Below are 22,662 nucleotides of genomic sequence, written 5' to 3' on the forward strand. Positions count from 1 at the left end.
TTTAATCTAGGTTTAGAGTAAAAACTAAATTGTGGTTTAAATTTAATCCTCTTGATCTAAGAGTTTGAAAGTTTGGTGCAACATAGCTTAAAGTTTAAAAATTAATCCTCATTAGTGCAACCCAACCAAAGACCGGACAGAGAGACAAAACTGAATCCTTAATTTTAGTAGCAGCATCTAATCGACCCATTTATATAAAATAAAGACCTCTAACACCTGTTTCCTTTTTTCTTCTGCTGTCACTTAATCGCCCACTGCAGGTGCTCGGTTTTAATATATCGAGTTCAATCAGCAGCTTGTGTGGAACGAGGTGAAAACATAACAGTGTTTTTGCATGTTTATTAGCAAAAAAACAACATTTAAATTGTATCTGAAAACACAACAGAACCACGGTTGTGTAGTCAAATCCATAAGATTCATCTTTCTAATACACAGCATACGTCTCCCTAACACAGGCTTACACACAGGGACACAAACGCACCGTGGTTCATTGGCTAATTCAATAATAAAGCAGACAGCAGCCAGTGGAGTCTATAGACAGGCAGAATAGAGAGTAACTCATCTCTAACAGTCTGCCGTCTCCTGAGTGTTAAAACATGTAAATTTATGTAAGAGCCCATAGGAAACACATATTTACAATACGTTTAGGTAATCACAAGATGTGCGAGGAGGCATTCAAGGCCCTGGAGACGAAAGCAGTCAATACAAAAATAGTTTTTATGTGTCATTAATTCCCTCTGCATTCCCAGATACATCCCCCTTTTACCGCAGTAATACAGTAATCACTCACAATCGCACAGAAAATTATCTGCACTCATCTGTGGAATAAAAAAGCGGAGGGGCAAAACAGGGCGAGACGTCCCATTTTAGCTCTCTGCTGCCTCTTTAATGTTCATCTGGGAGCCGCATGGCTGCCGTCCGTCCCTGCGCGGGGATGGGAGTCGGCTCGTGCACTTGGAGCAGCTTAATGACAGTGGGATGTGGATGGTGGACTCGTTAGACACACATATATATAGCCTATACGCGCTAACACACACCTTTTTTCACGCTACATTGCCTGGCCAGGACAACATAAGGGGTCATCGGCGGCGTGATGGAAAAAGAGGCACCTCTCCGCTCACATTAGCCTGTGATAAGAGGAAACATTTCACCTCTGAGTGATGTCAATGCAAAACGGAGTCAATCCCAGCTATAATAATGAAAGTTGCACAGATTCAGATGTGAGAAGCCAAATGGTCAAATAAGTCATTACCTGCCTGTTCATTACGGCCTCCTTTCACATACCCACATACCGCGTTATTAGGCAAAGCCATCAAACCTGATGAATAACTATAGAACAAGCCAAACCCATTTTCACTGGAGAGTTAAAGAGAGCGGGTAATTCTGATGGAAATGTGTGTTTCAGTAATGTGATTCTCCGGCCTGAAATATTCATCTCTGTGCACCTGACGCGGAGCAGGAGGACATACATACCGGAGCTCCCTCACGGACATATTCTCAGTGTCCTCTAGTGGACACAATAACCAGGACGCTTTAATCTTTAGCTACTGTTTCCACCTACGGGACAACGATGAAACTGCAACGAAGAGACACGTTACAAGGTTTAGTCTTCAGCACATCTGCTGTGTCAAAAAATTGTCAAATTACAGTTTGGACTGACTCTTTGTGGTACTTTTGTGTCTCCTCATAACTGTTTTTTGTCTCCTTGCAGTAGTTTTGTTTATTTGTAGTATATCTGTGTCTCTTTATGGTAGTTTTGTGTCTTTTTGTGGTAGCTTTGTTGTCATTTTGTCCTTTTATTATAGTTTTATGTTTCCTTGAGATACTTTTGTGTCTCTTGTGGTAATTGTGTGTCTCCTTGAAGTCGCTTTTGTCTCCTTACAGTAGTTTTATGTGTCTTTATGGTAGCTCTGTATCTCTTTTGTGTCTCTTTGGGATATTTTTGTATCTTTGTTGTCACTTTGAGTCTCATCAGAGTCATTTTTGTCTCCTTGTGGTAATTCTATATCTCTCTGTGGTAGTTTTGTTTTTTCAATGTTTTCATTTTTAGTCTCTTTGTTGTACTTTTGTGTCACTTTTCTCTCCCTGTGGTAGCTCTGTCTCCCTGCAGTCATTTTTTGTCACTCTGCAGTAGTTTTACACCTCTTTGAGAGACTTTTGTGTCCCTGTAGTCATTTTATGTAACTCTGTGGAAGCTTCAGTAATGTGATTCCCAACCTGAAACATTCATCTCAATGCACCTGACACAGAGCAGGAGGACAAACTGTACATACTGGAACTCCTTTACCGACACAGTATGCTTCCCAGAATATCCAGGGTACCTTGATCTTTATCTACTGTTGCCACCTACAGGACAACAATAAAACTGCAATGAAAAGACACACGCAAAGCTTGTTTAGTTATAAAGACATCTTCTGTGTCCCAAAAGATGTCAACTCGGACTGACTTTAAAACCCAAGAAATTTATTTTGGTGTTTCTATTGGTTTACCAGGATAATGGGCAGATTATGAGATGAGGGCCCCTGAAAACAGACATGTATAAGGCCCCCAAACACACCCAGACTGAAAGAGACATTGTCTCTTTGTGGAAGTTTTGTGTCTCTCTGTGGTAGTTGTGATTTGTGGTTTGTACCCAGCAGCAGTAATCCATCCTTGAGTGGAGGTCAACACTTCCATAAGAAAATCTGTAGTCCACAGTTATAATGTCATGGTCCTTCAGCTGGATTCTTTGTTTTTGCTGACAGTGAGATCAGTCACATTAACCAGCTGTAGTCTGGTGTTTTAACAGTCAGCCACCATGATGAAAATCTCTCATTCAACTCTGCTGAAGAGTCCAGAGTTTGGCATCATGAGTCTGTTAGCAGTGTCACAGTCCACTCAAATGTCCACAAGCTCTTAGGACAGTCGTCCACCAGTCCACTGGCTACGTCAGCCTCCTTAGCTTGCACATGTAGATGGGGCCAAAGTTAGCAGCTAAGTGTGGGATGACCATCTCACCCAGGGGGAGGTCGGGAGCGAAGTGAAAGGTTTTCCTAAACATGTGTGTGAGGGGTCGCAGGTCAACAACCTGAATGCAGATATGATGAGGACAAGGAGAACAATAAGGTCAAATTATTTGTTGTAATTTGGTTCCCATGTTCATAACAAGGACGTCCTGATATTTCAGAGGTCATAAGCCTAATAATAGTTGCGTCAGGGAAAATGCCTGACGAGCTGTCCATTATCAGGAATTAATGAATGACGGGGAGGCAATTTATTCCTGATAACGGACAACTCGTCACATATAAACCCGCTTATACCATGGTCACCTGTCAAAGTAAAAATTAAGTAAATAGGACAAACCTTAGATACAGCTTGGCAATGGGAGATATTTCTAGTCCACTCAGCTGACAGAACTCCCAGAAAGCTAACGTTACGCTAGCAAGATTCAAGGTCAATAACACTGCATGCAGTTGACAATCGATAAATGTAATCCGACATGTTGAGCAACAAGACCTACCAGCTATGCAGCCATGTCACTGTGCTCAGAACAATATCCAGATTTTAACAAAAACATGAAAGGCCTCGTTTACTTGCAGCTGCAGCCTGAAGTGGCGAGTTGAATAGTGAACGGGATGTGAGATGATCGCTCATGTGACGTATCAGTAAGTTCAGAGGGGCGGTGTACTTCTTGTAGCTTGTGTGTTACAGTCACCATCCTTTGGTCTTCACAGGCTCACTTAATTATCTCAGCATTAACTCCTTGTGTCTTTTCTTTTCCATTTCTCTTCCTTTTGCTGCATCCCAGTAATTGAAGTTGACACAGTCTCCAAATAGTTTAAAAGAATGTTGAAGTCAGTCATTGTTGTAATTGGATGTTTGCTTTTTGACATGGTGGAATAAATGGTTAACAGGCGCTTTAATGGTGCAATAATTTAGAAAAGTAAACACACGGTTTCACTGTTCTGAACTGCTTAGTAGGTGTCCATTATAAAGAATTAATGGACACTCTGCAGCCAATCAGAATCAAATATTATTCAGCTAGACCACGGTATCACGCTATTCTTGATCACCGAACCTCTAACGTACAGTTTACAGTGTGGATCGGACTGACCTCGAGGTGGATGCCGTGGTTCTCTCGAGCTGAGTAGATGGCCTGTTCCACCACACTCAGGTTCTGGATTTGAGAAAGTGTGCAGGTGGAGTAAACGATCTCCCCACCCGGGCAAGCCGCTACGATTCCCGCCCTGCAGGAGAGAGAGAGGGTTTGTTCAGTTTGTATAAAATAATCATGTTCACTTGCAGCTCTTAAGTGAGCTGCTACTGTATACTGAGTTGTTATAATTTGATGTGCTGTTGTTAGACTATCATCTAATATTGTCTTTATTTGTAAAGATCAAGAGATTATTGGTTTTATGCCCTTAAAATTGTCATTTACACTTTCAATTTCTTCTTTAAAAAAAGTGGTATCAAATGTGATATAACAGCCAGTAAGCTACACTGATAATATTGAAACAGTGACAGCCCTGCTGTTTACTGATGTAACAAAATGTGCCCACATAAACTACAATAACCAAAACTTGTAGTTTCATCCAAACTTACAGCAGCAGCTCCAGCTGTAGCTGTGGCAGCCTTCGTCTCTCACCGGTCCTGCTCTTACTGAATATATTGTTGTCGTCCTCAATGAGAGAATGTCTGTCTGTGGTGCAGGGGACGTCAACAAGGACCTGAACATGGAAAACAGAGGAGAAGGAGAACAAACTGGTGATGATTGGATACATGTGGCCCGAATTCAGGCACTGGCAATCACCAAATTCTGTTTGGAAAAAGGACAAACATGATGATGTGACACTGACTTACTCTGTCAAAAGTGTTCCTCTCAATTTGCCCCCACTTGGTGCCATCAAAGGAAGTGATGCGTAGTTTCTCGTCTGTCAAAAACTGCTTAGGGACGTAGCTGTGGAGGACCTTTCTCAGTCGCGATGTCCGAGACACAGAGGAGTCATTCACACACAAAAAGCCTAAAACATAAACACAGATGATGAAGTTCAGGGCATGAACTGAGTGAGGAAAACAGCCAGATGAGAGCAGTTCTCTTACCTATAGACTGGGTCTGGAGTAAAGCCAGGGTTTTGCCTCCTGGAGCAGCACAGAGGTCGAGCACATTGTGACCTTCTTGAACGTTCAGCGCGAGACAAGGCAGCACGGACGCTGCGTCCATCAGGTAATAACCCAACAACCCGAACATGTCTGGTCTTTAGAGGACGAGGGAAAACCAAGTCAGAGTAAATCACACTGCTCTTTGAATAAAAACTTTGTTCACTTAGAAGAAACCATGGTCCTCTCAATGCACTTGGGCTGACTTTCAAACACAAAGATATGTTTATGAAGTTACAAACGATCAGATTTTTACAAGACTTAAAGCAACAGAGGTAATGTCAAAAAAATAAGCTCACCTTGCAGGCTTGAATCTTGTGATGTCCCCTCTCGGAAACACTAAGCACTTTATGTGAGGACTAAGTTGTAGAGGAGACATCTGCTGGCCATCAGTGTCAGATTTCTTCTCACTGGCTGTAACTTCAGATGCGTGAGCTGCAGAAACAATGAAGAAGGTAGAACTGATCATATGAGAAGACAGCTTGTGCATTTTAATGACAATGAAAAAATGGAGTATAATATTAAGGCTTTCGAAGGAGACAGTTTCTTCTCCCTCATGTCTCTTATATACAAAGAGCAACCATTGCTATTACAACAAACACAAATTGCCTACTGCAGGATATTAAAACAAGAAATTGACACTGAAATAATGAGTCAGACTTCTAGGAAACACTTTCAAGAGGCCTCTTCATCATAGCAAAACAAAATGTTAACAATAAAGGATTTAGCACCAATGATCCTTTAATTTTTCATCAGACCACATGTCAGGGCAAAAAATAAGGAAAGGTCTCTGAGGACGAATTCTCACTAAATAAAAACAATTTTATGCAAGTTGCAAACTGCAATTTGATGGATTAACTGAGTTATATGCATTTTTTTTTTTTTAAACTACACAAATACAATGAAACCTGCATTTTTTTTAACTTCTGGATGCCAAGCTTGATATAGCATTAGCAAGTAAACTGAGCCTTAGAGTTTCCTTCTCTGTGGAGATGATACTGTAACTCTCACAAACACAGTATCAGTAATGCGATACAAATGATCATAACTGCCACTTCAGTCTACCTACTACATATTGACAATTAAACACTGACCAACCCTCGTATTACCTGAAAGTATGAACTACTCTTTTCTATAAAATGAATTCTGTCTGTCACTCTAAATGAATTTAAATGTATATTTTGCTGCTCTGAAAGAAGAAAACTCAAAATGTGTGAAATCTCAAAACGCTGTTTTCTCTGTCACAGTAAACTGTTAAGCCAACAATAGCAGTTTCCGTGTAAACACTAGTGGCGAAGCACACCTACCCTCTGTATCTGTGTCACTGATGAAGTCTCTACATCCCTGGGCTTCTAAGTTTTCCAAAACAGCATCATGGATGAAATTATTTAACAGGGCTCCGTATTTCCTCTCTGACAGCAAAGCGACTCGCACTGACGGCCACAGCTGCCCCAGCTGGACGTTATAGGTGGCATCAAAGTGCTGCAGGGCCAGAGTGGTGGGAGGGTGCTTGACACGTGTGGCAGCCTGTACAACAGGAAGAAGGAAAAAAAAACCCCAGATTTTAAAATGTTTACGTGCTTTCATGTTTTCTCTGTTTCTGTTTAATTTGTCGAGTTAAACAACCACAATTTGGGGCAGGACACACTGGTGTACAACTCTATATTCTTCACTGAAAATCTAATGTAAAATACATTTTATTATTCGTTCGATTGAAGATTCTCAGAGAAATCAATGAGAGTGAAAAATGTACAATAATGCTGAGCTTACTTCATGCAAAATACTATTATACAAACTTAGCAGAATCAAATAAAATAGTAACCATAGTTACCATTACACTGTGTGAGAGAACAACTTATCATAAAGTTAATTTATGTCATAATATTGACAATTTAATGAATGTATAGTGTAACTGATTACATTCAGCTAAAGGAGCCTTGTAGAACTGTTTATTTTCATTTCAGGGGCTAACATTTTAGGTTCAGCTCTCGTTAGTTACATTCACCATGAAATACATAGTTACTGTCAAAAATATAGTACTCGATATGTGTGTTGGTTTGTGGCTAAATATTCTTGACAGCGTCAAAAATAAAGATCTTTTCCACCTCTGAGTCTTTTATTTACAGATAACGACCGCTAGCTGCTTCTTTGTCTATTACTGCATTGACAACTTACCCATTTTTCTTTCACTCGGTTTCGTCTTGGCGTGAAACATCTTAAATCTTTGACTTTTCTTAGTAGAAGTCTGGTGTCCACGAGCAGCGCCATCATGCTGTGCAACAGTTTTTCAATTCCGTCTTCGCTCCGACAGCCAAACAAAAGTTCCGGCATTGACTAATCCAATAGGCGGGGCTTACATAAAATCTAGGTATTTCATTGGATCAGAGCGACTTCAATCATCAAATCCAACCAATAGGAAGCTTCATCCGGTGATCCTTCTAGTCGTTTCCTGCGTGTGACCGACCTCACGTCCTCAACGAGAAACAGCGCTGCCTGCAAGCTAGGACTTCTGTCCTCTGTCGGGTTTTTTGGTCCTTTTCAGAGCCGTAATCATGGTTTTCGAGAGGAAGATGCTCACATACGGCGACCCGGACGACGAGGTACTGAAAAAAATACTCATATTTGTCGTTTTAGTCGCTTTTTGTAGATGTGTTTGTCCATGTTACCCAACGTGAACTCGGCGTAGTAGCCAGACTCTGCTGCTCAGTTTAACGGTACAACGTCCGAGTTACTGTCGGCTCTTTCAAAGACCTTTAAATATTAACCTTTCTGTAACCTTAGTATCAAACATGGAAGGCGTCTGGAATTGTAATATAAACTGTTTAATTTATTTAAATATCTTGCTGCATTTTACCGTGAGCCCTTCAAATCTTAAATGGGTCATTGCAATCTGTGTGATACAAATCCGCTGAGGTGTATTCAACTTTATCTATCTAAACTTTATTTACCAGAAATAAATCATTTCTAAACTTGATGAGTCCACAAACAAGTAGCTAGATCTTAATGTATATTTATATTTATACAGAAATAATAATTCATGTGCCGTCTCTTGTCATTGTTGTTACCTATAATCTAAATGTTTATAAAATAAATTCTCTCAGGCAGAGCAGAGGAATACTAAGATTTAAAAAAGCGTCCGAAATAAAACCTTTACGCACCTTTGCATGACCTCTTTATCCTTAAAGGGTCAGTGCAAGATAAGTGATATGTGTAGCAGTTACACCAATTATGTAATTTTAGGTTACTGGTATTCATTTAGTATTATATATTATTAATTACAGCCTTTTTAACCAACTCTTATGTTTTATTTATTGTATATAATGTTAGTGTAAAAGTGAAGGAGATTTAATTAATGTAAAACATGTATTAAATAAGAATATGGCTCCACTTCCATGTATGATCAAAGACAATTTCTAGAGCTTGGCATTGTTAATAAATTGCTAAAAATAAATATTGAACATTAGATGAATGTACTTTATTATTGCAAGCATGGTTTTTATTTAATGAACATATTTAATTAATGTGATTAATCAGTCAAAATAAGGATTTTGGCATCTGAAAAAATAAGTGACAGTGCTTCCATCATTTTCGTAGACATGTGTTGGATTGGAGTTTTAGCAGTATTGTTATTTTGAGCAGAGGTTTTATAATGCAGCCTTTGATGATAGATTCATAAATCCTAATTTTTCAGACCAAACTAATTGATAATACTGACACTCACTAGGAGGAAGATGCTCCTGAAGAGGAAGAGGAAGAGGAGGAGGAAGAAGAAGAGGAGGAGGAAGAGATGGTGGTAAGTTTGTTCTTCATATATTTGGCAAATATTGTAGTGTAAACAAGGAACTCACCCACCAGCCAAATTTGGCAGTATGGGTGTTGTGTGTTTAATTTATTCCTACTTTTGTGCCAGGGAAACAAAGAAATCTTAATTTTTACATTTACAAAAACCATTGCCCTGAATTGTGTCCAGGCAGTGGCTTCTTCTCTGAAACAGCAGCTGGGTGAGCTGGTTACTGTTGTCTAAATCTGAATAAGACAACCAACACAACATTTAATAAGCGCAAAATTGACGCGACACAACAAATAATGTCAGCCACTGCCATCTGTAAATGTTACCTTATTTGCTGATAGACTACATGCAGTCATCATGGTGAAAATCAGATGATACTGATGTTCGGCCAATGCATCAATAGTTATGATCCAGTGATATAATGTCCATTATTCTGAAATAAGCCATTCTGCACAATAAGTATTTTTAATCTTGATATTTAAAATGTATATTGATGCTAATGCATTTTTTTAAAGTCAAAATTTGAATGCAGCACTTAAACTAGTAACAAGTAAGTATTACTACTCTATATTAAAGTAAAAGATTCGAGTACTTCCCCCACCACGGTTGGCAGTTAGCTTTTATGACACCCCATTTTCCGATATATACCATATTTGCTTTTTGTCCTTCTCAGGACCCTCTAGAAACGATACGAGCCAAGTGTGAGCAGACTGAACACTGTGTGCACACCAGGGAGCGACTGGAGATTTGTGAAGCCCGGGTCGGCTCCAGATCCAACACTGAGGAGGACTGCACAGAAGAGCTCTTTGACTTCCTGCACGCACGGGACCATTGTGTAAGTGTGTTAGTGACACAGTGAGAGGGCGGAAGTTGAGAAAATAAGACGTGACCAAATGGCATAAGAGAAACCAGACGGCATGTGACTTGATTTTGAAAGAGATTTTTTTGCTGTTGTGTTCAGATGAAGATGCTAATGCTATGCGTGTTCTCCGTTGTCTTTGCAGGTAGCACACAAGCTGTTCCACAACGTGAAATGACCAGCCTGCCCAGTTCCTACCACCTGCAGCTGTAGAGTCTATTTAACTTCTAAAATTGTAAAATAATCAGAGCGGTTCTGTTGTTGTCCTCCTGTGTGTTGATGTAAATGACTTTTCTAGGGTTTCTGGACTGAATACCTGCCACCCCCCTTTACTTCCTGTATACAGTGTCAGAAGCAGCATGTAGGATACGAGTCGCTGCATGTATAGGCAATATGTGCATCCAAGTCGTTAAAGGTTGTGCAAAGAAAGGGCTCAGACTTTTCTTCACACTGTGGTCAGTTCATATGCAAAACCAAGTATGCTGCTCTGCTAACAGGGAATTTACCTCAGGTTTGATCACCATCCTCTCTGGAAAATAAAAGGTTTCGTTCTTTCCAGTTTACCTGAGTTGCTTCATTTGAATTTTCCTCTGTTACAAGTGGAAGTGATTACCTGACTGGCTGTGTTCACACTGCAGGCAAAAGTGACCCAGATGTTTTTTTTCTGCTCTTGTTTATTCATTCAGGTCTGTTTCTTGATGGCAGTGTGAACAAAACAAATCACATTCAGTCTGATCTTTTCAATTCTGGTTTTGGGCACTTTCATGTGTGATCCTAAATCAGATACAGGCCTGACTTTTACGTCTCTTGCCTGAAGTGTCTTGCCGTGAGACTCTTGTGAAGAGGAACTGATAGGTGCAGTTCAAAGTATCAGCTGACATCCTGGAATTTTGGATAAAATTTGTGAAGCCTTTCACTAAACGATCCCACCACTCCTGACTCAGACTCCACAGACACGCACACCTCTGCACAGAGGTAGCAGCTTTCCTCCACAAAAATCCATAATTAAAATTTTGGTTCCCCTTCTCAACTTTCTGCTCACAAATGAGAACTCAAAATAAAGCTTAAAAATGAAACACTAAGCTCAGTACCTCCATGTTTACTTTAGGCGTTCATATGACAGCATGCTGCAAGTGAAGTCTTATTGTCTGTGGATCACTTCAAAACTGTGATGAGTTCACACTGGAATCAGATTTTGGCTGCATTTAAAATGGTGTGAACAGCCAAACTAAAAACTCAGATCTGAGCAATAACTCCGAATTGAGTGCTAAGGCGCCAAGACTTTTTGGGCCAATGTTAATAGCAATATGGAGTCAAAATATTCTAATATAATATTGCCCAATATTCTTCATAGGGAACATAATACAGAGAATATAGAATATTTTCAAACATTTCTCTGAAATGATCCATCAAATGTGGTTATTAAACACAAAGATATGTAATGGAGGCAGAATATTTGACAGTTAAACTGTTTATTAAAGAATATCAGTGCAACTTTCACCAGTATTTTAAATAATTAAAGCTAACTATAAATACAAAAAGAAGTAGAACTATATATTAAACTTAAGAAAAGGGGTCAAATATATGGAAAATGCTGCCTATAAGCTAAAGTTAGTTATTTAAATAATTTGGACAAAATAAGCAAATTTATTATTGATACAAAAGTATCAAAATCCCACAATAAAACCCGTTTACCTCAATATAAATAAGTCTTAGGGCAACTAAAATTTAGAATATTTAAATTGTAAATACAGAATCCATGTTTGATAACTGTCACTATAATAAACATTTAGTTTTATTTGTGATAATATGGTATCAGAGTGGCCATTTTTAGGCAGTGATGCCCTGTAGTTTATTGCCTTTATACAACTTTTTTTTTTCTAAATAAATGTTGGGTTGAGGATTAATAAAAGTCTAAATTGAAATCTGTCGGCTTAAAGAGACGACTTTAAATCTCAGGTCTGTCAGGGCATTCAGAACAATGCTCAATGATTAAAAACATGCAGAGCTGTAAGTTGACTAAAACTTTATTTGAATTCATGCAATCAATCATGATAATAAATTAAAAATCAAGTCATAAAAATAAACTCTTAAAAACCAGAAGTTACAGTGATGATCAGAAGGTGGCAGTGTGACTTTTAGCTCTGCCATTTAAAAAGGGGAACAGTGAGGTAGATGGTGGATGTTCATGTCTGTGGTTCCATTTAAGAGCATCAAATTGTCCCCAGAGAAATAACAGGATGATAACCTGCAGATAAGTCATGCACACGGTGCATAATGTGACAGAAGATGCATTCACCTTCTCACCATAAATTTTCTTTGTTGCCGTTGCCAACAAAATCGTCCATGGAGGCCTGCAGAGAGCAGTGGAGACGAGAATTATTATTCTACTGTGTGTGAAAATGTTTCTTGATATTCTGCAGCACTGTGTCACGTGTCTACAGGTAATAACACGAGGAAGAGCTCTGCACTCACCTGCATTAGCAGCCTCTCCTTCCTCAGTTTCTTGTAGAAGACGAGAACATCTGGATTTGCTCTGACCACATGTGCATCAAAGTCCATGACCCTCAGACCCTCCAGACTGCGAGCCCGAGACAAGGCCACATAAGCCTGGCCGCTCTCAAACACACGCGCCAGAGAGATTTCCACACAGTCCAGTGTCATTCCCTAAACAAAACAAAACAACAAAACACACACTGGTTACAGGTAAGAATTAGCAACATGCTAACAAATTTTTAAGAGGGGCCCCAGAACAATCCAAAAAAGCAGCGAGCATGAGAGTTGGTCCACACACCGACCCGACATCACTCGACCCTCCAGCCTTTAAAACAAAACAGGGCCTGCTAAATGCCAGTCTCAAGATTTCTGGAAAAAAAACATTACTGTTGGGTTTTATGCTCTGAGCATCACAAGCTGAGTGCAATCTAACATTCAAGAGAAGGCAGACATCTCTGCTGCAAATATCTCCATAACTCTGCAGCTCACAGCAAAACAATCTAGATGGATAAATAGCTCTAAAGGGAAGAGAAAAAAGCTGTCCCTTTGAGCTTCTTGCACATGAATCAATTACCCAACAGTCTCTTACATTAAACTGAAGATTGTCCTGCCATTGCAGAGAGATCACTGCTCAGTGAATTCATTTGAGAGAATTTTCTGACAGGGCAGTTATTTCAAGATTCAGAGCCACACGGGCACCGATACCTCCATCTCCTCCCTGTAATTCTCAGGTATTATAATTCTTTTACATCCTTTCATTTCCTATGAGGGGATGCACGTGGGATTTCCTTTTTTTATTTCCCTGCTCTTTAGCTCCGCCGCTGTAGATCAAACACTGTTGACATGCTGGTCGTGACCAATGAACTCAATTACCCAGAGGGACGCCTTCAGCTCTCCGGCCAATTTCAGAGTCTGCTCCCACACCATATTCTATATCCTGACGTCAGAGTGGGAGCTGCTGGTGAGAAAGCTGAGTGATTGGTGAGGGTCTTTCTTAGAGCACACAGACGGGGGAGAGACGGGGGAGACATATAGGATGGGGAAGGCGGTGTCAATGGCCAGATTTGATCAGGGATGTTTCGATTCCCTGCTCAGAGTCGTAAACCCCTGCAGACCATCAGCACGCCCCCAGAACATTTTTTAAAACCGAATGACAGCCTGGTCTTAACTGTGGCTGCTTCTTCAAATGAAAACTGGCTGCACATTTTTTTTATTCCGCTGGGAAGGAAACTGCGCCAAGTTTTGTAAGAAAAATACAGCAAACTCTAAATTCATCCTGATAAAAATTAAGGTTCTTGTGTTTTTCATCACTAACCCGCAGGTGTTTGAGTGGACTTGAATTTAAGAGGTGGAAGGTAAGACTGAAGGTACATCAGCGCTGCTTGATAAATACCAGCCGAGGGCCACCAGTGTTCACCTGTAAACCAAATTAACGCGCTCTCACTCTGTTAAATGGCGCGGCGTGACAGACTGCCTGGTCATCCATCACAAGGAAAAGTAGGATTGGGAAATGTAGTGGTATAAATAGCAGAGCGCTCGCTGAACAGAGTAAAGCTGAGTCCAGACTGCATACAGATTCTGTACAGCAGGGAGGTAAAAAAAAAAAAAAAGTCAAATCTCACAAAAAAAAGTCTCAAAAATAATAAAAAAAACTTAAAAATGTATACGTACAAAAATTGTGTACACATCTGATTGATTGTAATTAAAAGGTATTTTTTCAAGTTTTTGTTTTCTAACAACATGATAGATATATTGCAGACTATATACTAAAAAGCTATTCATCATAGTACGCTGCTTTAGCAATTTGGATTTTAAAAAAAAGAAAAAGAAAAAGGTGAATCCTCTGGGGATCATGAATGTCTGCATCTGCATGAAATTGTCATGAAGTTTTGTACAGAGTGACCCAATTGACCTGTTGCTAAGCCCCACCTCCAAACAACAACAACTGTCCAATCATAGCTTAGCAACCGTAACTAGGGCTGTAAAGCTTTCCATTTCTCTACATGATGAAGGTGTGCAGGAGAATCAGAGAAGAGCAACACTCAGCGTTTCATGAGTCTGGACAGTGACGTCTTTTCTGTCGTCTCTCAAAAACATGAAAAACACAAGAGCACACATGTGGCGAACGTTAGCATGTCTGGCTAACTAACGCTAGCTTACTAGCTGCAGTAACTTTACCTCCAGACAAACTTGTTAGATCCCACTGCATCTGCATTCATTCTGTGGGGGTTTGAGGAGGAGGATGTGGGCTGATGCAGAATCAAAGTGGGTCGACAATGATGCATCTCTCTCTGGCTCGCTGTCTCAGGTCTAAGCCGGGTTAGCTTAGTTCATATCCACGCTGTCTTCCACGATCGCAATCCAGCTGGGTGACCCGTCAAGGTCCGCTGCACTAATCGAGTCCCTGCGCTCATTAATGAGTGTATTTCTGTCATCTATCATGTAGATATACTTGCCAAATTTCACCATCCGTCCAATGTTTGCTGAGATGTAAGCTAGCTTTAGCCTTAGTCTTTTAGCATTAATGTTATATCATGCACACAGTTGCTAGGTAACTAAGGAGGGTGGGGCTTAGCGAAGGGTCAGTTCTTACATGTTCAATGTGCCCACTGTGCTGTTGTCAGAAATAAATCCATTCATAGGAGATTCATTGATAAATGAATGCTACCAGTGAATTCATAGAAAACGTCCTAGAGAAGATGATTCTTTTCATCTGAACAGTCTTCGTGTATTTATGACGTCACTCTCATCCTCCCTCTCCTGTTGATCTCAACAAAGGACCACAAGCAGTAAAGTGGACAGTGATTGATCGTCAAGGCCGACTCAGACGCTCCCATTGAACGTTCAGCCACTCTAAGCTGTCTAGACGGGACCGCAAATGCAGTACACATTAGTTCCAGGCCAACTAAATTAAATCATCTATCCATCAAGTGAGACCTTCATTCAAAAGAAACCCACACAAAACTCTGGTGTCCGATGGAAACACTGAGCTACGTCTCTGTCAGGGAGAAAGTCATGTCATCACATTGACTTGATGAGCATTTATCTCAGTGTGTTTGCAGAGACACTGTGCGTCGTGTGTGTGTGTGTGTGTGTGTGTCTGATCCCGTGCTCACCTGGCTCTTGTGGATGGAGATGGCCCAGGCCAGTTTGAGTGGCAGCTGCTGGCGGCTCAGGTGGATCCCGCCGCCGGACTTGAACACCCAGCGCTCAGGCTTCAGCACCTCAGTGACGCCGCACATGAAACGCACACGGGGGAGTCCTGAGGACACGAGGAACGAGTCAGCGCATGGACGGACCAAAATTCCGAAATGTTAAACTGTTCCTTTATTTAATACTCTGCAATTTTCATGCCACTCTGGATACAATTACAGCAACATGTGCATTTTTTTTTCCATTAAACTTAAACTGCAGAATTGTTTTCTCAGAAAAAACAACAATGTGTTTCAAGATAAAGAAATAAATACTAACCATGTTTCCCAGACTCAAAACCCACCACCACTCCTCGTGCTCCGTTCACCAAACCTCGAGAGACCTCCAGGTTCTTTGTCAGCATCACCTTCAAAAGAAAGAGGCGTCACCAAATATGTTAAATTTCAAAGCCTGTCGTCGCAGTATTCTCGACACTTATCGAAAGTACAACTTTACATGCCAAACTGCAGGAGGTACCGAGACTGTAGAGGGTAAAAACTATAATCTGTGCCCACACAGAGAAACACAGGCCCACCTGAGCTCCCACTTTGAGCTGGATCAGCCTGCTGACGGGACTGTGAGCATCGATGGTCTTCACCAGGGCGGGGTCACTGTCCAGTGCCTCAAACACACGCACTGAGCCTGTGGGACGGGAAAAGATTCATTAAAAAGGGTCATCATTATTCCTATTCGATGTAATGATTGTTTTTAAAAGGCAGGATGTTTCTTATACAAAATGTAATGGGGGCAGGGACATATCTAAAAAACTTTAACCTGCTGTCACAGACGGTCAAACACACTCTCCAGTTTCCTGACGCAGATAGATCTTACAATTTAAAGTTCACCACAACAGGAAACAACAAGAGTCAGAAAACAAGCGGTGTCCAGCTGAGGCTGAAAATGAACTCAACTCAAGCCAACAGGATTTTTTGTTTTTTTCAATTTTCACCTGGATCCAAGTCAAAAGTAACACCAAAAAAACCCAATAAGCAAACGGAAGAATTCAGACCTGGCAGCTGCTGGAGTTTGTTCTCGTTTGTGAGCTCCACGTCGTCTTTGTGCGTGCACAGCCGGGTCGCTAGAATCCCGTCCCTCTCGATCTGATGGTAGGCGCTCGCCATCAGCTTCGCCGTGACCTCCTCTGTCACCCTGAACGGTTGTCACACAGAACTTAAATGAATTCTTCCTTTACAAAAAAAACATTTTTGAAGCATGGCACAATTTTTCTGTAGAATAATGGGGAAAAAAGACCTACATAACCAGACAACACATTATTCCATTAAAAAAAATGGAATCGCATTAGCTAAAAGTCATTTTAGCAGAAGAAAAAACTGCTTGATGATGGACGCTGCTCAGTATTTTACCTGCCCACCCTCACCGCCTGCAGGAGGGAGATGAAGGACTGGTCCGTTTGCCTCCGCACTTCCGTCAGCTCCATGTTGAGCTGGATGACCTTACGCCAACTCCTGGCCTGAGGGTTCAGAGACGGGAAAAGGTCTTTTTCACTTAGGTCCAGCGATCGTCTTCATGAAGTGAACGGATAGTCCGTGGGACAGACGCTGACTCACAGCACAGATCATCATAAATAAGTGTAAATGTTTCAGAACAGGGCTGACTCACAACATTTACATAAGAAGACAACACAAAATATGAGAATTGCCATTACCAATTAGTCTAAATCAATGTTTCATTATAACCCTCTTTAACAAAAAGGATTTGTTGCAGGTAGTTGTATTAAATCACAATAGATCCATTAAGGTCTGACCTGGAAGCAGAAGCTGGCCTTTTCTTTTCCCTTCGAGACCGGAGGCAGCTGGAGGAAGTCTCCACACACGATGAGCTGGATGCCTCCGAACGGCTCCGTTGACCTCCTCACCGACCTGCAAGGGCGTAGCGAGAAGGTGTAGGTCACTGATGACGAATACAGGGAGTATAACCTCGACAAGGCTGCAATTAAGGATCGTTTTCATTATCGATTAGTCTGCCAATTATTTTCTCAATTATCCCTTTAGTCAAAAAAGGCCCATGGTGAAGTCAATTGTTCAAATTGCCTTTTTTGTCAGACAGTCTGAGGATTAGACTTCGATAGTCTGAAAATGTTCACACAAGAAGGAAAAGCAGCAAATCATTACAACCAATAAGCTGGAATTAATGAATGTTTGGCATTTATTTTCTACCATATACAAACGTAAGATTCCCAGTTGTACAGTGAGCATGTGCACGTGGCTCCAAGCTAAAGATCTACAGTGAAGATTTAGGCTAAAAACATTTAGTCATCTTGGCATGTTGGGGTTTTAGGAGACCTGGATTACACCAGACGAGCAGCATGGAGGCATTTTATGTTTTTATTCTGTTGTTATTTTACATTTGAAAACTGGTCACCGTTTACTTCCATTGTTTGGGAGATTGTGCAACACTGTTTTCCTGTGAAACTCCAGCAGTGTTTTGTGGACTTAGAAAACTAAACCTGACCTTCAATCGGCCTGAGGGTGAGCAGATAATGACTGAATTTTCATTTTGGGTCGAACTATCCCTTTAACTTGTCGGTTTTGGTCACCGACATTCCCATCTGCTAACATGGAGGAGACCTATACTGCAGCCAGGCACCAGGGGGCGATCAAGATTCTCTGGATTCACCTTTGGGGAACTTTAATGTTGTCCATTTCTTTATACATAAGTCAGTGTTTTTTTTTTTTAATCAAGTGTTCAGTTCTTCTACTCATTCCAGACTATTGTTGCTGCTTCAGACAAAACTTCACACTAATTAAACATATTTTCTGATTCATAAAGTAGACAGTAAATTTGAGAAGACTGAATGCGTTTTTAAAAACTGAGACGTCACCAGAACAGAAGTTCAATCTCAGGGCAGCAGCAGCCGGGAGAGAAAAGGTACGGCAACAAGTTTAATTTTATATATTTTATAATCTCATATTTAACCTGAAACACAGCGTGTCACACAATATGGGTGACATCAGAGTGCTTCTGGGCTTCTCTAAAAAAAATAATCTACTTTAACGGGAAAAATAACCTTTGAACAAAATTAAAATCAATATTAACACTGTTGCTGGAAGTCTAAATGTGCTCAAACACCGTGGAGGAAACCATGTGTGAACTGATATTAAAGAAAAGATTAGAGTGTTAAATCTTATGTCCCCCCAAGATGTGCTGGTTGAACACACCAAATTCAAAATTTTTAGGACTGAATATAGTGAAACACTGCGTCAATCGGTTATTGCAGGCATTTAAAACTTCTGGTTAAACCTTCAAATCCTTTATTTAAGTTTTAAATCCATAGTTTCAACTTTTAAATCTTACTTTGACCTTTTAAAACAAAGTTTAAGCTTTATGAACTATAACTGAGAAGGCGTGAAGAAGACCAGCTTGTACTTGACAGAGCTTTATCAATCACAGCAACAAGACATTTACTTGTATAATAAAATGTCAAGAGTTCCTGAATTAGTCAAATTTATCATTAGGACCTGTGTTTAGGGCGAATAGGAATCATTAACACAGAATCATGAACATGATGTCAACTCATTTCAGGAAAGCTTTGCTCGTTTAATCATAATTGCGCCTTGATAAAGAGGCTGTGATTGAATGTCTGTGGACTCTGATCTCACCTGGCCACCGACTCCAGCTTGTCAAAGAACTGGGCCTCCACCATGGAGATCTCGTCGATGATGAGGTGTCGACAGCTGGTCCAGTGCTGCAGCACCCCGGGCCTCTGAGCCAGCTCGACGCACTGCTCCAGCGGGGCCGAGCCGGAGCCGATACCTGGACGGAGGACGGAAAGACAGCAGGTCAGAGGGGCGGGGACACAGATGAATAACACTCAACCCACACCGTCTACTGTATATTGAGATTTAATTTAAAAACATCCTTCAATTTGGAAAGACATCCGACACCTCGTCCTTGATTATATTAAAGATTCATCATCTGAAACGTAATGGAGTCAAAGGCTGCAGCTCGACTTAGATTCAAGATGCAATTACTTTTTTTTTCCCGGAGTAATGAAGTTACAGGAGACACTAACAAGCAGGGCTGGTCAACATATAATTGTTTACTATTTAATAATAATAATAATTTTGAATAATTTCTGAAGGAAACATTCACTACTTCTAGTTTCTCAAGTGAGAGGATTTGCTTCTTTTCTCTGTGTTATATATTATAAACTGAATATTGTTGGGTTTTGGACTTTTTTTGTCAAACTCAGATTCAAAACTTTCTCGTCTATAAATGCAGGCAGTAACTGATTTTTTTTTTACTTTTTACACCGGCAGATAAAGCACAAAATTTGAAGAGGCCGCTTCGGGCTGTGGGAAATTGACCGTTCCTAAGTCCCGCCCCTTTTCACTCTATACTCCAATGACAGCTGAGCGAGTTCTGCATTTAACGTTTTGTCTGGCAGAGTAAGGAATGAGGAATATTGAAAAGTAACAGTGTTTTCCTGGAACCAGTACTTTTACTTGTAATTGAGTAATATTTTAGTAATGTAAGGGTACTTGTACTTGAGTACAGATTTTCTGTACTCTTTCCACCACTGGTGCTCGGCTCATCTGTGTTGAAAAGAAAAACAAATTTTGAAGATTATTAAAAGATGTTGCTGGGGGAACTGTAAAAACAGCATGTATTTACATGTTAAATTAGCAAGTGTTATAAAAACACTAGCTAACTAGCTAGCTAATATACACAAATCATTAGCTGGCTAGTTAGCCAGAGTTGTGCTAACATTAGCTGACTTAAGATATGACCCTATATGTCAATTTTAGATGAAAAGTTGAAAATTGATCAAAGTACCACGTTTGCTCACCTGTTATTGGAGCACAGAGCAAAAAGGGGCGGAGCATAGAAAAGGTCAATTGTGATATGCGTTTGTTCACTACTTTTTGACATTTGAACACTCATCAAGAAAATAAGAGGAAGATGAATCAGTAATGAAAAGAACCATTAGTTGCTGTTCTGCCTCATGTGTTTCTTCAGAATATTATTTCAGGACAGGCCTTTGGTGAAACCAGAAAATTGGCCAATTATTTGGATAGCAGACAATATGACTCGCTGGTGTCAGGGAAAAATAATAACCTCTGTGCATCTCTGACCACTAATTATGTGTCATTTCCAAGAACACATTTGTGTCAGTCCTGCGTAAAACCTCAATTTTATCTCCAGGGACACAACAACTGACCGGCAAAGTTGTGTAATGTTGTTCCTCCGATGTGACATGCAGCCACTCCTGTGCTGGCTGTGGCAAAGGTGCTCTTTGGAGGAAGAGATCCCATGATCCTCTTCAGCAAGAAAGACTTTCCTGTACCTAAAAAACACACATTCAAATGGATCATGTGTCATGGAGACAAATTGACATCAGATTTTAAATCTATCATCCACACAAAAATATCAATTTAAAGACACCTGGGTCAACAAAGGGTATTTTATCCACAAAGATAGAAAAAAAAAACAACTAGTGTACGCTATATTTAGAATGTTTTCACCACTTAACCTGCTGTCAGAGTCTTTTCTGACAGGAAACTGCTGTTAAAAAAGCCAAATATCGCTCTCTCTAAACCAACCAAACTCCATGGGCAAAATCAGTCATTTTACCTCAAAGAAAAAGGCAGTTGCTGGTCTACCACTCCCTCGATGTATAAGTTTGTGTGTGTTATTGTATGACTTTGGTGAATCTGACCTATCCTATTATAACACTGAAGTCACACAATAACACAAAATAACTAACACATGGAGGCAGTGGTGGACCAGCAACTCCCTTTTTACGTGAGGTAAAATTGCTGATTTTACCAATGGAGTTTGGCTGGATTAGAGAAAGTGATGTGTGGCTTTTATATGAGCAGTTTCTCATCAGAAGGCTGCCTGACAGCAAGGTAAAGTGGTGAAAACATGCCAAATATTAAAGTGATAGATTTTTTTTAGGTGGCTAAAATACACTTTATTACAGACCCTGTCCACAGCAGTTCATTGCTTATCCTGGGGGCGTGCTGACCGGCATCTACTGTAGATAATACCATCGATAAGCACCTCATACAACCTCACATCAAATAATCTGAACTATCCCTAATTTACTGCCACACTTACCTGCACTTCCAGTGAAGAAGACGTTCTTGCCGCTCAGCACAGCGCTGAGGACGGCCGCTTGTTCTTTATTCAGCTTACGCGATGGCAGAGACAGGAGCGGCTTCTTACTCGGGTTGGTCTTCACCTGAAATAATCAACGCACAGCCGGTGACAACATGTAGACACAACAACAGAAAGTGCAGATCAAGACACTGTGATGATGTTTATGCGTGTGTGTGTGTGCGTGTGTTTGACTCACTGGGCTGAAGTTACTGTCCGCCCTCGACCTTTTGACCTGCTGTCCTGTCCCTGCCACAGCGGTCTTGTTGGTGCGGTCTGTCAGCCCTTTGGGAGCAGCTTTACTCCTCAGCTCATTGACCTTCTGGATATCTTTCTGCTGCAGGGGGCTGATGGCCTCGAAGCTGCGGGGCAGCCCGGCTTTGAGCTTCTCCCGGTCGTTCAGGGGCTTGGTGCTCAGCCAGGCCTGGTGTTTGATGCTCAGGGTCTTGAGGAAGAGGTTCAGCTGGTCGGGGGGGCAGTTGGAGATGAGCACCTGGATGTTTTCAGGGAGCAGTTTGACGGTGCACTTCCCGTCCCTGGCAAACTTGGTGAAAAGTTTGAACTCTTTCAGGCGGTAACTCTGTGGCACTTTTGCGTCGTGGACCCGGAGGATGATCTCCTGGAACTCGTTGCGGCCCAGGACGACGGAGGCTTTACGGATGACCTGCCTCCGAGTGGCCTGGCCGGACGTGTTCAGCTGCTCCACCGTCACACAGCACTGCATCTGGGCCCCCGCGCCGTCATCCCCGGCTGACATTGCTGCAACTTCCTGCCAAAATAAGAGTTCATACTTATCAACAAATAGCTCAGGCAGTTTCATATCTAAAAAGTTTAAACCCGGGCCATTCAGCTGGTGGTCTGTGGGATGTTTACAGCCTGTTAAAGGGAAAATTTAGCACTTTTTATATGGCTGTCCTGTCTGTGTTCTCTCACTGGCAGTGCCAACATGTACCAGGATGCTTGGCACTTGATCTTCTGATTCCAGCGGCCATGTTGTGGTGTAGCCATTACTTTGTGGGTCAAAATGTGGCTTTACATTCACAAAAATACTCATCTAGTGCACCTT

General features: G+C 41.0%; 3 protein-coding genes across 3 annotated transcripts; 1 reads left to right on the forward strand and 2 right to left on the reverse strand.

Moving 5' to 3' along the window:
• Positions 1-2,442: 2,442 nt before the first annotated feature.
• nsun4 (NOP2/Sun RNA methyltransferase 4) lies at positions 2,443-7,471 on the reverse strand. The gene is made up of 8 exons (XM_084731542.1): positions 7,312-7,471; positions 6,444-6,663; positions 5,436-5,571; positions 5,080-5,234; positions 4,840-5,000; positions 4,582-4,706; positions 4,094-4,226; positions 2,443-3,067 (listed from the first exon to the last, which is right to left on the reverse strand). The coding sequence occupies exons 1-8, from the start codon at positions 7,465-7,467 to the stop codon at positions 2,924-2,926; spliced, it is 1,230 nt and encodes a 409-aa protein (XP_084587668.1). The 5' UTR covers positions 7,468-7,471; the 3' UTR covers positions 2,443-2,923.
• A 106-nt stretch (positions 7,472-7,577) lies between these two features.
• On the forward strand, positions 7,578-10,348 carry LOC146317423 (cytochrome b-c1 complex subunit 6, mitochondrial-like). The gene is made up of 4 exons (XM_084731543.1): positions 7,578-7,736; positions 8,861-8,929; positions 9,600-9,761; positions 9,931-10,348. Exons 1-4 carry the CDS (start codon positions 7,689-7,691, stop codon positions 9,961-9,963), a joined length of 312 nt encoding a protein of 103 aa, XP_084587669.1. The 5' UTR covers positions 7,578-7,688; the 3' UTR covers positions 9,964-10,348.
• Positions 10,349-11,794: 1,446 nt separating this feature from the next.
• pif1 (PIF1 5'-to-3' DNA helicase homolog (S. cerevisiae)) lies at positions 11,795-22,361 on the reverse strand. The gene is made up of 12 exons (XM_084731540.1): positions 21,796-22,361; positions 21,558-21,681; positions 20,656-20,781; positions 19,094-19,247; positions 17,239-17,353; positions 16,838-16,944; positions 16,483-16,622; positions 16,009-16,115; positions 15,753-15,840; positions 15,398-15,543; positions 12,261-12,452; positions 11,795-12,139 (listed from the first exon to the last, which is right to left on the reverse strand). Exons 1-12 carry the CDS (start codon positions 22,351-22,353, stop codon positions 12,089-12,091), a joined length of 1,908 nt encoding a protein of 635 aa, XP_084587666.1. The 5' UTR covers positions 22,354-22,361; the 3' UTR covers positions 11,795-12,088.
• Positions 22,362-22,662: the final 301 nt, after the last annotated feature.

The sequence above is a fragment of the Lutjanus erythropterus genome, chromosome 12 (genome assembly GCF_056507025.1).
Source record: "Lutjanus erythropterus isolate fLutEry1 chromosome 12, fLutEry1.hap2, whole genome shotgun sequence".
NCBI classification, from domain to species: Eukaryota; Metazoa; Chordata; class Actinopteri; order Lutjaniformes; family Lutjanidae; genus Lutjanus; species Lutjanus erythropterus.

What these genes read in the sequence shown, in the direction of transcription:
- LOC146317423 (XM_084731543.1), top strand. Translation starts at nt 7,689, where the DNA reads ATGGTTTTCGAGAGGAAGATGCTCACATACGGCGACCCGGACGACGAG. An exon ending in ACGGCGACCCGGACGACGAG is followed by an intron (nt 7,737 to 8,860) that starts GTACTGAAAAAA and finishes GACACTCACTAG; the next exon opens with GAGGAAGATGCTCCTGAAGA. An exon ending in AGGAGGAGGAAGAGATGGTG is followed by an intron (nt 8,930 to 9,599) that starts GTAAGTTTGTTC and finishes TGTCCTTCTCAG; the next exon opens with GACCCTCTAGAAACGATACG.
- nsun4 (XM_084731542.1), bottom strand. Translation starts at nt 7,467, where the DNA reads ATGCCGGAACTTTTGTTTGGCTGTCGGAGCGAAGACGGAATTGAAAAA. An exon ending in ACCGAGTGAAAGAAAAATGG is followed by an intron (nt 6,664 to 7,311) that starts GTAAGTTGTCAA and finishes CCTGTTGTACAG; the next exon opens with GCTGCCACACGTGTCAAGCA. An exon ending in ACTCCAGACCCAGTCTATAG is followed by an intron (nt 5,001 to 5,079) that starts GTAAGAGAACTG and finishes TTTATGTTTTAG; the next exon opens with GCTTTTTGTGTGTGAATGAC.
- pif1 (XM_084731540.1), bottom strand. Translation starts at nt 22,353, where the DNA reads ATGTCAGCCGGGGATGACGGCGCGGGGGCCCAGATGCAGTGCTGTGTG. An exon ending in CAGGCGGTGAGGGTGGGCAG is followed by an intron (nt 16,623 to 16,837) that starts GTAAAATACTGA and finishes ACAACCGTTCAG; the next exon opens with GGTGACAGAGGAGGTCACGG. An exon ending in CAAACTCCAGCAGCTGCCAG is followed by an intron (nt 16,116 to 16,482) that starts GTCTGAATTCTT and finishes CCCGTCCCACAG; the next exon opens with GCTCAGTGCGTGTGTTTGAG.